The sequence below is a fragment of the Fusarium oxysporum genome, chromosome 5 (assembly GCF_000149955.1).
Source record: "Fusarium oxysporum f. sp. lycopersici 4287 chromosome 5, whole genome shotgun sequence".
NCBI lineage: Eukaryota > Fungi > Ascomycota > Sordariomycetes > Hypocreales > Nectriaceae > Fusarium > Fusarium oxysporum.
The window spans coordinates 1,888,223-1,900,917 of NC_030990.1; the positions used below are offsets into that span (position 1 = coordinate 1,888,223).

Sequence of the window (12,695 nt, forward strand, 5' to 3'; positions counted from 1 at the left end):
GGTTCCTACAGGTTTTGATCAAGTCAAATCCAACCATTCACAGTACAGTGTCAATTAGATCATACCTACTGTATATCGATCACTTATGCAATTGAATAAGCTGGATGATGCACGTTTGAACGATGCAGCAACGTTCTATTGATGCCTGAGCTGCAAATTATATTACTAGGCCGTTGAATAGGCAAGGTATGGTATGGTATGAGACGGATAAGTACGGTTGCCTCCGACAGCAGCATGATCTCGTCAACCCAATGCCTGAGACCTTCAGCAACACCCTTCCTCAAATACAGACTTGTTCCATTGGTATGCGAGATGCGACAGCGATCTCTTTTGAAGGGTGTCCTTCACTGGCGGGCTTTTGAGTATTTCCCTGGAAGGTAAGCCACCAGGGCCTTGCTGGCACCCTCCATGCAGTATTGAACAACCTCAACTTTCCTATCAGGAGGTGCTAGTCTAGCGATTTGTCGAATATCGCTCGTCCGCGGTAGAAACAACGCATGATCCAGCCTGTTGTATGCAGTGTGTAAATCGTCAAGATTATACGGCTGCATATTGTAAAGATTAAATACTTCATCAGTGCGGTATCCAGGGCCGCCCCAAGGTGGACTTGCAAACAGTACTGTTTCGTCAAGGCTTACTCTTAGATTTGGGTGCAGTTCTTCTGTGTGATTGAATAACTTGTCGAGGTACTCGAAGCTATCACCAAGAACCCACGTAATTAGCCCCGGCGCGATACCATAGACCTTGGCGTTATTCTGGGCACAGGCTAAGGTTGAAGGGTCGCGTTCGATAGAGATAACGCGACTCCATCGTTCAGAAAGAGCAAAGGCAATACTGTTACCGCCTGCACCACCAAAGACATCGATCAGGATATGCTTCTTTTGGTCGGTACCGTACATATCATGAGCAACTTGGCTAGATTAGAGTCAGCAGAGCCTTGAGAAGGTATATGATTTGTATACTCACTTTGCTACTGGCTCGGGCGTTACACCGAACCAGGCATCGTCTGTCATGTAAACTCCATAGTCATACAATGAGAAGATCGAATAGCGCTGCGCAAAGTATCTGGCCATATTAGCAAGTTCGAGAGACGTGGACTAGTCAATAGTTGCTCACTTTTGAATATCCCATGGTACCTCATGCTTTCCTTGATAGTGGTGACAATCATCAGTAAGAGGCAGCTCCTCAGCTGGCTTCATAGAGTACTCGGAGTCGTCCAGCGACATTTCTACTCCTGAACTACTCATATCTTGACCGAAAATATAGTCCGAGTAAGTTTGTATTAAGCGCTAGCAGCCATTCTTTGTCAAAATTGAAATATTGACTTGCCATGAGCAAGTCGAAGAGAGCTCGAAGGTTGAAATTGAGCACGAGGCTGACGATGAGCTCCCCACAGTATGCCCCACATAGAGACTAGTGGGCTTGACACAGACGCCATTGCTGCAAGGCTGCCACTGTAATAGTGACAGCTTGCGGTTGCTCGATCTGCCCTTGACATGCTTCATCTGATACAATACTTAACACATCAACCCCTTTTGATCCCAGCAATAATAGACACACACGGATCTAGAGAACAAGTCACAGAAGCAATGTTCAATGCACTAAACCGCTTCATCTCGCGCCTGGACGGAGACGTCCAGCAACAGAGGCAACAAGAGCGAGGCTCATTCGGCTTCCAGGTGCTGCGCAATACCAACCTGGAGCTTGCTATCGAACCCTGGTTCGACTTTATTGTTGGAATCAATGGTAGACCTATTGTATGGCGGCTCATTCTAGGTAATCTAAGCTCCTTATCGCTAATAACTAGTATAGGAAGACCCTGAACCAGCCCTGTTCAGCCAGGAAGTGAGAAACTGCGCGGGCAGCACAGTTACCCTGGGATTGTGGAACGCAAAAGTATACTTACTAACTTTGAACCTCCTAAACTCTCCTACTGACAACAATTAGGGCCAAAGAACGAGAGAAATCCATGCTCCTGTTGCGTTAGATACTGCATCCCTCGGTCTCTCGCTCCAATACGCTCCGCTGGCCCTCGCCGCCAACATCTGGCACGTTCTCGATGTCCCCGCCAATTCTCCCGCCGATGCCGCCGGTCTTCTGCCATACAGTGACTATATCCTCGGTAGTCCTGAGGGTGCGTTATATGGCGAGGGTGGCCTGGGCGAGCTTGTCGAGGACTTTATCGGACGGCCGATGCGAATCTGGGTCTACAACAACGAATACAATGTCACCAGAGAAGTCACAATACAGCCTAGCAGGGATTGGGGTGGCCAAGGAGCGCTGGGTTGCGTGCTTGGATACGGAGCCCTTCACAGGATACCTCCACCTCTGAGCGAGCCCGTTGATGCCCCTGGCGAGACGATGTTCGACGGAGCCACCAATGAGAAGAGTGAGGACGCATTTATTCCTGCGGTAGGTGGCTCGGAGCCCGCCCCTCCCGCAGGAGACTTTTTGGTGCCTGCACAGATGATAGGTGATGCTCCAGTGAGTGCACCGCCAAGGGGAGCTGGGAAGAAGAAGGAACGCCATGGCCACAACCCCAACAGGCTGATGGATGACTACTTTAAAGAGGAGGAAGAGAAGAGTCGGGCTGTGGACAATGCACCTTCGGCTAGGAACTCACCAGCCCCTCCCCCACCAAAAGGCGGTCCTCCAAGGGACTCACCAAAGCCGGAGACTCAGGCCAGTGGTGGTGAAGCAGAATGAGATTATGGCAAAATAGCACATGTGAATGATTCCCCTTGCTGATTGTTCTATTTCCTGATCTATTGGTCAAACTTTTAAAGAATTTCGTGATTTGCCGTCTTTTATCGTACACTGCCTGATGGGTCCGACGTAGCCCTTAAGAGGTCCCTATCCCACCAGGGTCACGCTATTCAACTAGCCGTCTAGTTAATGAAGTTGATGGCGAAGAAATGCAGGATCAAGCTGCAGACGATGTAGTCGGCGAAAGCTCTGGAGAAGGTTAGTGTTGGGTCTCCTTTAAAGTCGAGTTCGACAAACCTTTCGGGGGATACTGAGGGGCAATCGTTCTTGACAGCCTCATTTGTTTGAAGTCGTAGCGAAGCTGGGTATCGTTAGCCATAGTCTTTCGAGGTCGTTGGTCGTCGTAACATACCAGTCAAGACGAACTGCCCAACTGTCACACAGAAGCCGGACAGGAAAGCGTTGAAGGGCTAAGAAGCATTAGCAATCAATAAACGATTACAGATCCACTGAGAGAGACGCACGAAGGTGCCAGCGAGGGCGCAGTTGATGAATTGGAGAACACCAACGACAACAAGGAAGACCATAAAAGCATCAACCAACTTGATGCGCTGAGGAGTATTGTTGACGTAGTGATTGTAGAGGTTCTGGACTACCTTGTCCCACTGAACTTCGCCCTTAATTTCGTTCTTGGCGATAGCCACGGGCTTGGGCTGAGGCTGAGGAGGAACTGAACCAGCGCTGGTGGTGCTGGCCTGAGTGGTAGCAGCGGCCGAGGGGGTGATATCGCGGACGTTCTTCTTAGCCGCCATGTTTGTAAGTCGGAAGGGTTTATTGGGTGAGTTGGACTGTTTGCTTGGTGTGGGCGTTTCTTTCGATATTATGAGGCTTTGGTGATGGTTGATTCGTAGTGTTTGATGTTGGTGTCGGTAGATTTGGTTAGTTTAGTTCAAAGTGCAGTAGGAGAGCTTCCTCTGGACACGAAAGCTCCAAGGTAAATTGAAGATGATTGGTTCACGAAAAGCCAAGAATCCGGGGGTTAGACCCACGTTCACCACGAACTGCGAGGTACGTACCTCGAATATGTCGTCAATGGCCGGGAGCTCCGCAGCTTCATCTTAGACATAAAATAACAAGTTGCTGTTTCATCTTGAAAATTTACAAATTCCATTGAGAGACCAGACAGTAAGGATACAAGCAATACAATGGTTAGTATGAGCCTTATAACAGCCTTGACCAGCTCGTTGGCTAACAAGTTAGGCCACCGTCAATTACCACGATCTTGAGCTTCCCGCCTACATCCTCGGTGCTCTGACCGCAGGAGGCGGTATCATGGGATACGCGCGCACACGATCTGTTCCTTCAATCGTTGCTGGCTGCGCTGTTGGATTTTTATGTAAGTCTCAACATTACCTCCCTTGTCTTCCCCGTAGCGTGTCAACATGTTAACAACTTGCTTGTAGATGCTCTTGGTGGCTATCGTATTCAGAATGAGCAGCCTTATGGAGTCGAGCTTGGCCTTTTAGCCTCCGTCATTCTTGGGGGATCTGCTTTCCCCCGAGCCCTTCGTCTGAGGAAACCGGTTCCAATTCTTCTCAGTGTCATTTCAGCATTTGGCCTCTTCACCTACGGTTCTGCTCTTCGAAGGAGGGCCTGAGACAGCTGTCAGATGATGATAACTTAGTCAAAGGAATGGTACGATGCAATAAAACCACTTGTTCTGGATCGATGGACTGACTATCTGGAGCTGTTCCGACTCAGTGTGAGACATCGACATAGTGTTGTGATAAGCTTAAAACCAGGACCCGGATCACTTCCCTCGATTGACATAAGCGATATGAGAAAGAGCTTAAAATGCAGTTCTTTCGATATGGCGTATTGTCAAGCGATCACCACAGAATTCTGGTAGCGCTCAGGTCGGGCTCTTTTATGGTAGGAAGATAGGAATAAACGGCTTCAAAACGCGTGAAAGTTCCTACAAGGCATGAAACTCTTCTCTTACGCCTTCTACTCACAAATCTCCCAAACCTCGACCGCCATGAATCGTGTATTGTGGGCTGTCTCCTTTGATTAATACCGATGTTCTGACTCTTCAACAATGACCCGCCAAGTTTCAGGGAGAATCATAAGTTTAAGGCTAAGCTTTTTACATGCTTAATAAATGTCTCATACCAGAAATATTTTCCCTTGGGCCAACGTCTCGCTTATCATCGTCGATTACATAGGTTATTCTCGGGTTGGGAGCATTCGAATAAGAACGAAAACCTGATATTATGTTTCAGAAGGTTTTATTATGTGATGTGGCTCAACTCACAATTTGGAGAATACTGGATTTTTGAAGTATCGCTGAAGGGTTTATCATCGAAGTAGACTATAGCGATACCTCCGTTACTTGTCGTGTTATGTTTTCTCCGATCCCACAACCAAGCTTTCATCCATGGAATATCGACATTGAACTCACTAAGCCTGGATGACAACCTGAAAAATGGCAATGTAAGGGGATATTTAGCATGTCACTCTAAGACATGTAGACCACCGAGGACGTTGATTTAAACTCATCTGAACTTAGTTGTCACGTCATTTGCAGTCTTTCTAACCAGTACAAAAATGAGACGGAAGAAAGCAGTAGTAGACTTGCATTAGCTGCAGGCTACTAGAGGCAACCGCGTGGATCGATTGATAGTAGGTAATCTCAAGATGATCATCAGCCTTTTTGGCAATGGAATGGATGTTATTGATAAGTGCATCTGGGTACTTTCTAAGCCCCCCCTTTGTAGTGGCTATTCAGATATGGGCTGCTTATGAAAGGTATATAAAAACCCCTCTTGATCTCATCCATCGACCACTCCTTAACCTGAAAGCCAGAGGAAAGCAACGTTTGCACTCGCTTTGTGAGATTCTGCAATACCTTGTTGAAGATGGGGTTTCATCTGTCAAGGCTCGTTGCCTTAGCGGCACTGCTACGTGCTTCATACGCATTCAGCGTCACGGCAAACACTGATGGAAACGCTCTGGCCTCTGCTATCTTTGGCAATGGTATAAGTGTCATCTCGGCATCGTTTACCGGCGCATCGGACAGTTCTGGAACTTTCACTGATGGTCCTTTCGGTATGGGAGACGCAGCGATCCTCACCTCGGGAGCTGCTGTTGGAGCTCTTCCAAATGGAGACCACTACGTCAATAATGGTGCGGCTGGGTCAGCAACGTATTGCGGCGGTTTAAGTAACAACGCTGCGATATTGACTGCGGATGTCATGCTTATTCCAGGTTTCGGAGGAATGAGATTCGAGGTTGTCATGGCTTCGGAAGAATCAGGGTTAGTAATACTGGCCACAAAGTGTTTTACAGTCAACTAATAGGACCCAGGGGCGCTGCTGATGCAATTGGCATATTCGTAAACAACCAGAACTATGCCTTGGATGGTAATGGGAATAGGCTGAACGCGGTGAGCCCGTGGCTGTCACAACCTTTGGTTATTGTACCGCCCAACAGCGTTACCTCGTACGCCGGGTCGTCACCGCCTTACTGGATCGATGTGCCGTCACTTCCCGGTGGTATGCAGACTGTGGTCGTCGCAATTTGTGATGCTGGAGACAACATGTGGGACTCAGCCCTGATGATCAAAGCTGAAGCCTGCGTTGACTGCAAAGAACCTTTCCGGCTTGCATGAATCAACGACAACTTCTCAGGAGACAACCAGCACTGCTGAGGATACTATTATGGCAACAACTAGCAAGGAGACGGCCACTATTACCACCCCTGAGGAGATGACTACCACAACTGCCAAGGAAACAACATTCACTGCTTCAGGCACTACCACAGACACTACCACAGACGTTATGGAGACATCGACCGAAGCCAGTAGCTCAGTCACTTCAGAAGAACTCCCAAACTCTACCATGATAACAGCAGATACAACAAGTGTCGAACGAAGTGACACAGTTACAGAGTCTTCAACCATCGTAGTCGAATCCACTACTGCCCCAGTATCTGATACTGCCACTAAACCAGCTCCAAACTCTTCCAATGAGAGCACTACCAGCCTCGAAACAACGAGTTTGTCCGACAGTCCCATTGATAGTACAACTACCTCTTGGGAAGAAGTTCAAGTGCCATCAACTATCCTAGCAGTCCCAACATCTACCGATGAGGTCACCCTGAGCTTGAGTAGTGACCTCTCAAGCGAGTCAGCAACAAGTAAGCTCTCACCACATATATCTAAAAAGCCCATACCTCCTGCCACAGTCATTGCATTCACAGGTGCAAAGAGCCCAGTACTAACAGCGAAACTAGCCCCCATACCAGATATGACCGCAACCGAGTCCTTGGAAACAAGTGCTGCCGAAGAGACGGATTCCTCGACAGACACAATTTCAAACCCAGCGGAGGAGACAGGCTTTAGTGACGGTAAGACACTTATACACGACGAGGGTGACCTCTGATGTTTCCCCCTTAAACCTCACCCCATGTGCATAAACCGGATCTGACACTAAGTGTTCAACAGTCATCACTTCAACAGCCCAGGACACACCGTCTCCAGCGACATTAGCAGTTCCTACATCGTCTACCGTACCGTCTAACCTAGCAGTGATCGGGACTTTTAAGTTCTTCGGTTGCTTAGGATCTGCAGCTGGTTATCCCAGCTTTGGCTTGATCGGAGAGGGACCTGATATGACCACTGCAGAGTGTGCCAGGTTAGGACGAGGACGTGCTTATATAGGCATCTACCAGAGGTAGGTTCTAAGTCATAAATGCCAAGCTCATCTGGCTCACCTTGATTAGATCCTGTTATGCAGGAGATACTTTGGACTCTGCTGAAATTGTGACCAACGGTCGCTGTGATCTGCCATGCCCTGGGGACCCGGGCCTGTTCTGTGGCGGTGTGATTTTGACTGACTCAAGCCTGGACTCGCGCCTTCGACGTCGAGATGCCCCTCCTGGCATTTTGCTCACTTTGTATGCGCAGATTGAAGCCACATCCAGCTCTTTGGCCACTTCGGACGCTCCTAGCACAGCAGAGATACCTTCTCTCACAGTCTCTACAAGGATCACTCTTCAACCTATCTTGACCTCTGAGTCTTCCAGCTTCCCTACCGACAACCCGACAATTTCGAATTCTCCATCCTCAACCACAGAAACATTTGTTAATTCGGTCATCAGCCTTGAGCCTTCAGTTCCTGTTACTAGATCACAAGGCGCAAAGCCGATCACGCCCCCATTCCCGACAACTGTCTCTTATAATGCAGGCAACTTCACCAGAACCGAAGCTGTGGCACCAATAATCACCACTGTAACATACCCCATTGTTGACCCTAATGACCCGTCTTACTTGACTATCACTGAGTATTGTACCACGTTGCGACCGCCCCCTTGCCACAGATGTCAGTATCAGAAACCGCCAACGGTTGAGATGACGACTATCGAGGTGGGTTGCAATAGGTGTGGTCACAATGGAGAGAACACCATTACTCTTAACATTCCAGCTGGTGCAGTTGTCGCAGCTCCCACAAGAGAATATGCGGCTCACGAAACCCACAGCGTTCAACATTACGAGCCTAAGCCGGATACTCAGGGGACTCGGCCCAAGAACTCTTCCCCTGCAGCCAAGGGTAGCCATGGTCAAGCGGAACCTTCTGCAGTGCCTTTGGGAGGAAACGGTTATCCTGATGCCCCCAAGCCAACGTTTCACCGCAGGCCAGCTCCAGCTCATACACCAGTGATTGTGCCAGATGCTCCTATTGTCATTGTCTCAGGGGCCATAGTAAAGGCGATCGAAGGAATGCTGATGACAATGCTCTTGGTGGTTGGTCTTGCTTTTCTCCTGTAGAGATTTCACTGAGTCATCGACCCTCGGTTGCTTTCTCCTTTCCTTTCTCTTCCTTTCATATTCACGCATCTTTTCAAGAGTCATGAACATGAGATAGACAATATTTTAATAGTGTACATAATTCACAATACATATCGTCTTGCTTGATCACAACTCTCGGCACCCTAATACCAGTTCGGTTTCAAGAAGTAATCGTGATATAGGAACATGCACCTCATGGCGACTAAGAGCAACCTGGTAACTGAAATAGGGTCGTATGATGATTGATACTTATACTGTCACAATCTCATGCTTCCTTGTCATGAATTTATCGCCCAGAACGCCAGCCCAAATATTTCTAGTATACAGTTCGAATACAGCCCATCGTCAATGGATTCACTTCGTGTCGAATTCGGGTCGTTGGCATCGTATCGTGAGGTGTTTCTAAATCATAGTCCCAACTCGCGCTGCTGCTCCCGGATTTTGTCGCGCTTCGCCCGGGCAGCATTTCGATTCTCGGCTTGCATCTTTGATCGTTCGATCTTTAAGCATTCGTTGACCTTCTCTTTGGCGTCATTGCAGCTCCCAACAGCCTTGTGCATGAAGCCTTGGCTATGGCACTGTTCGAGAGCAGCAATGACCTCTTCGCACGCTGTAACTGGAGTTAGTGCGTAGTGGCGATACAGCGCTCAATGGACTTACCGAGAGCGTTCTTTGTGTGAAGATGAGGATGCATGATGATGTTGATATACTGGATAGAGTTGGAGGACCCTGAAAGAAATTCAGTGATCGTCACAGGCTGAGGAGATTGAATATTGGGTCGGGAGTGCACGGACCAGGCGGGAGGCTCCATGGGATTTGGAGGGGCATTGTATTTGCGTTGGCTTCTATTTCCACACAAGAGAATATCTATTGATACACAACCACCAGAGAGAAGCAATATATCGAAACACTTTGCTTCCTAAAAAAAAAGATGTCTTCAGCGGCTCAGGTACCTGCTAAGAAGCAGCAAGGTCAGCACCCCCCCTCTGACACATCTCACGGCGCCGCCTCTTACTCACGTTATCTAGATCTTCAAGTCACCTACTCCAACTACAAGAACACTCTTCAGCAAATAGCTCAGAGAATTGGTGACATTGAGCAAGAAGCCGAGGAGCACAAGTAAGTGGCTTACTCTTCACTATTGCCTTCACCGACATTCAAACAGTTTGAGCATGGTGTCGGCTTGCCCAAACTCCTCCTACAACATAGCGTTACCGCGTGTTGAACCACTGATTCTGATTTGATCTTCAACAGGCTTGTTTTGGAGACACTAGAACCCCTTTCAGAAGACAGAAAGTGTTTCCGTCTCATCAACGGTGTGCTTGTTGAGAGGACGGTCAAGGATGTAGTACCAGCCCTCAAGACCAACCAAGAAGGGCTTCGCAAGGTGCTGGATGATTTGGTGAAGCAATACAAGACGAAGCAGGATGATCTTGAGAAGTGGAAGGTAAGAGAGAATTTGAGATTTCAGCCGTTGGTTTAGGAGTACAGCCGATATTAATGATTCCTACAGAAGAAGAACAATGTGCAGGTTGTACAGCAATAATGAGACTACAAGGACAGAATAAAACAAAATGCTTGCATTAGTGCCACAAAGGATTTATTTTTTGAGAATTACCAGAGAATTGCATGTTTGCAACTTAGATATGCCACTTTTTAACACAACCTTATACGACAGAGCTTACAACAACGCAATTACTCCTCAAAATCCCTTTCTCTACAAATGCCACTCCATCGGACCTCCTGATGTTTCTGCTCCAGCCTCATTTGGACGCGGATAAGACGGAATTTCATGGCCTGCTTGCCTTCCAAATGTCTGCCTTTCAGGCTGAACCAGCAACACGACGGAAGAAATGGAAAGATGGTGTTGATGCGTTGTACACTTGCTGCGCGCTGTGGGGTTATGGCGGCAAAAGCGTCTGCATGCCCAACCGCATTGAAGCCCCAGAAGCATCAGAGTTTTTGACATGCAGGACGTCAAACATACAATGCAATGTAATGCAACGCAAGACCTAGACAGCGGGCATGTGTTTGTATGGACAGAAACACCCCGATTGACGAGGCTTGCCCACCGGTTGCATTAACTGGCCATATGTACCTTCGTGTCGGACCACTGTTGATGATGGTGATACCTTTTGAGGAGAAAATGAGGAAATTTCCGCACACTCAATCTGTCTGCAACTCATGGCTTTTGCGAGAGTTACATCATATTTCATGCCTCAACTGAAGACGTGTGCATCAAGGCGAACTGCATGAGAATAAGAAAACCAAAGGATGACAAAGATAGTACGATGGACAGCTGGCGTTTTCATGTGTATGCAACGTCAATCAAAGTTACATGTCTGTTTGATCTTCACCGAGATCTGAAAAGAGTTTGATCGATATGGGGCAGCGTAGCCATGAACTGCAAGTCATCAGTTGCTGCCTTCACTCCGACAACTCTCCACCACCCTGTCAAGAGTAACAGCATCATAATGACCTTGTGGGGGCTAGTGCATTCCTCTCGCGCAGCAGATCGGTTGTTGACATGCAGAAGCCATAATATGTACTTCTGACTGGTTGATACCGCACTCAGGTCCCCTCTTCAAATGGAGGCCCTACGGCACAGCGGTCGTTCCAATGCTCTATCAGACGCTTGTTGTTCCATGAAAATATGATCTCTGGAATGGCTTTGATGAGATCGAGTCCAGTCAGACCTGAAGGACAGAATGACTGATATTAGTGGCTCACTGATAACGCCTTCACAGGCTTGTTTGTTACTGAAAACCGTTGTCGTGTGGTTCTCTGGTAGCTATCAAACCGTGATGAACTGGGTATAAGATCTTCAGGGACTCTTATCATCGCAGCACATCAATAAAAGATCTGCCACTTTTCGTGGTCATACCACCAAGTCATCCCTTAACGCACATTGCCGGCTTCACATTGACTGTGCCAGGGGGCGGTCAGCAGGAACTTTGATGAGGCTATCACAGTCGTTTATCCTAAACAGATGCTGTAACATAAGTTCTTAAGTTGTTTGTGGCTTGGCTGGCTTGGCTAGGGATGGATGCGTTGGGTTCCAATCATGAGAATGCCTCAACATTTGGCATGAACTCCATATTGCTTACATCGGAAGACTTGCTAAGGTTTCAGAGGCCCTGATGAGCCTTGAATAAACTAAAGTTCCAAATCAACTGTACGGAACAATGGCATATGATGATAAGGCCTCTATGATTGGTACAATCAAGCCGTAACTGAGATGACCAACACTCCAGTTTGTCGGGTCCTTGCAGGCATTGGACCAGGTCGTTGACCATGCTTTACAAGGAGGCTGAACTATTTATTGGACTGCAATTTTTGAGCTAGGCTGAGAACTCGTGGCTAAGTTGTTGGCTTGCATCTGAGGCATACTATGCGGAAGCTTACAGGTTGCGACATACAAATGAGGCCGACAATGGGTTACCCCAACAACTCAGCCCACACTGAACCCTGGCGATGAAAGCGTGGATACAGTTTTGATGGGTGGCTTGATGAAAAATGCCATTGTCGAATAAGGAATCAGAGTGCCCCCCCTCTTCTGTTACCGCCCAGGTGGACTTGATCATGACCGGTCAAGTGCCTGATAGTGAGTGAGTGCCTGGACGTCATTTTGAGGAGGCATTGGAGATGGGGTCATGTTCGCAGAGATGTGTTTGTTGAAATATCCTGACCCAACAGCACTGCAGTAGAAGGCCTCGTTACAGCGCATCTATAGCAGAGCTGATATTGGGTGTAGCACCTGAATGCCCATCTCACACGTTTCCTCGGCCAGTACAGGACAGTAGGTATCACTGTAAACACGGGTTCTTTTTCGTACGATGGCCCCCCAAGCCAAGGTAGGTGAAAAAGAGTTTGCGACACACCGCCTGGGGCCATGCTCCTGTGTACCCATGGGAGTGTTTGCAGCAACTTGCCTACCTACTTTCCTAGACAAGCCCAGGGCTTTTGGCTTTAGCGGCTGAAGGAATCAAGGAAGCGAGCAGATGGATGGTCCATCGAGCGAGTATTCCTTGTCCGGGTCAGTCGGATTGATATAGCGGTGTCGAAAGGATCGATAGTTATACAGGAACTGGAGCACCTTCTGCAAAAGATCAGCACTGTGTCTGTAAGCTTTGGTGTAGCT

General features: G+C 48.0%; 8 protein-coding genes across 11 annotated transcripts; 5 read left to right on the forward strand and 3 right to left on the reverse strand.

Moving 5' to 3' along the window:
• Positions 1 to 83: 83 nt before the first annotated feature.
• FOXG_01711 (uncharacterized protein) lies at positions 84 to 1,363 on the reverse strand. The gene is made up of 3 exons (XM_018378669.1): positions 1,117 to 1,363; positions 967 to 1,065; positions 84 to 915 (listed from the first exon to the last, which is right to left on the reverse strand). The coding sequence occupies exons 1-3, from the start codon at positions 1,245 to 1,247 to the stop codon at positions 345 to 347; spliced, it is 801 nt and encodes a 266-aa protein (XP_018234629.1). The 5' UTR covers positions 1,248 to 1,363; the 3' UTR covers positions 84 to 344.
• Positions 1,364 to 1,462: 99 nt separating this feature from the next.
• On the forward strand, positions 1,463 to 2,804 carry FOXG_01712 (uncharacterized protein). Its single transcript, XM_018378670.1, has 3 exons — positions 1,463 to 1,757; positions 1,813 to 1,896; positions 1,948 to 2,804. The coding sequence occupies exons 1-3, from the start codon at positions 1,497 to 1,499 to the stop codon at positions 2,704 to 2,706; spliced, it is 1,104 nt and encodes a 367-aa protein (XP_018234630.1). The 5' UTR covers positions 1,463 to 1,496; the 3' UTR covers positions 2,707 to 2,804.
• Positions 2,108 to 3,755, reverse strand: FOXG_01713 (oligosaccharyl transferase complex subunit OST4). Its single transcript, XM_018378671.1, has 4 exons — positions 3,231 to 3,755; positions 3,119 to 3,176; positions 3,004 to 3,067; positions 2,108 to 2,955 (listed from the first exon to the last, which is right to left on the reverse strand). The coding sequence occupies exons 1-4, from the start codon at positions 3,516 to 3,518 to the stop codon at positions 2,889 to 2,891; spliced, it is 477 nt and encodes a 158-aa protein (XP_018234631.1). The 5' UTR covers positions 3,519 to 3,755; the 3' UTR covers positions 2,108 to 2,888.
• A 52-nt stretch (positions 3,756 to 3,807) lies between these two features.
• FOXG_01714 (uncharacterized protein) lies at positions 3,808 to 5,104 on the forward strand. Of its 3 annotated transcripts, none has more exons than XM_018378673.1 (4): positions 3,808 to 3,914; positions 3,967 to 4,102; positions 4,170 to 4,401; positions 4,454 to 5,104. In XM_018378673.1, the coding sequence occupies exons 1-3, from the start codon at positions 3,912 to 3,914 to the stop codon at positions 4,361 to 4,363; spliced, it is 333 nt and encodes a 110-aa protein (XP_018234633.1). In that variant the 5' UTR covers positions 3,808 to 3,911; the 3' UTR covers positions 4,364 to 4,401; positions 4,454 to 5,104. The 3 variants fall into 3 exon arrangements, with proteins under 3 accessions (XP_018234633.1, XP_018234632.1, XP_018234634.1); XM_018378674.1 differs by having other exon boundaries at positions 3,824 to 3,914; positions 4,468 to 5,104; XM_018378672.1 differs by having other exon boundaries at positions 4,170 to 5,104.
• Positions 5,105 to 5,624: 520 nt separating this feature from the next.
• Positions 5,625 to 6,376, forward strand: FOXG_01715 (uncharacterized protein; the record flags this gene model as incomplete). Its single annotated transcript, XM_018378675.1, has 2 exons — positions 5,625 to 6,022; positions 6,073 to 6,376. The coding sequence occupies 2 exons, from the start codon at positions 5,625 to 5,627 to the stop codon at positions 6,374 to 6,376; spliced, it is 702 nt and encodes a 233-aa protein (XP_018234635.1).
• A 49-nt stretch (positions 6,377 to 6,425) lies between these two features.
• FOXG_01716 (uncharacterized protein) lies at positions 6,426 to 8,613 on the forward strand (the record flags this gene model as incomplete). Its single annotated transcript, XM_018378676.1, has 3 exons — positions 6,426 to 7,113; positions 7,211 to 7,439; positions 7,489 to 8,613. 3 exons carry the CDS (start codon positions 6,426 to 6,428, stop codon positions 8,531 to 8,533), a joined length of 1,962 nt encoding a protein of 653 aa, XP_018234636.1. The 3' UTR covers positions 8,534 to 8,613.
• On the reverse strand, positions 8,121 to 9,365 carry FOXG_18167 (uncharacterized protein; the record flags this gene model as incomplete). The annotated part of the gene is made up of 2 exons (XM_018398218.1): positions 8,121 to 9,164; positions 9,215 to 9,365. The coding sequence occupies 2 exons, from the start codon at positions 9,363 to 9,365 to the stop codon at positions 8,962 to 8,964; spliced, it is 354 nt and encodes a 117-aa protein (XP_018234637.1). The 3' UTR covers positions 8,121 to 8,961.
• Positions 9,337 to 12,149, forward strand: FOXG_01717 (prefoldin subunit 2). Of its 2 annotated transcripts, XM_018378678.1 has the most exons (4): positions 9,337 to 9,525; positions 9,583 to 9,673; positions 9,809 to 10,001; positions 10,068 to 12,005. In XM_018378678.1, the coding sequence occupies exons 1-4, from the start codon at positions 9,486 to 9,488 to the stop codon at positions 10,098 to 10,100; spliced, it is 357 nt and encodes a 118-aa protein (XP_018234639.1). In that variant the 5' UTR covers positions 9,337 to 9,485; the 3' UTR covers positions 10,101 to 12,005. The 2 variants fall into 2 exon arrangements, with proteins under 2 accessions (XP_018234639.1, XP_018234638.1); XM_018378677.1 differs by having other exon boundaries at positions 9,412 to 9,525; positions 9,809 to 12,149.
• Positions 12,150 to 12,695: the final 546 nt, after the last annotated feature.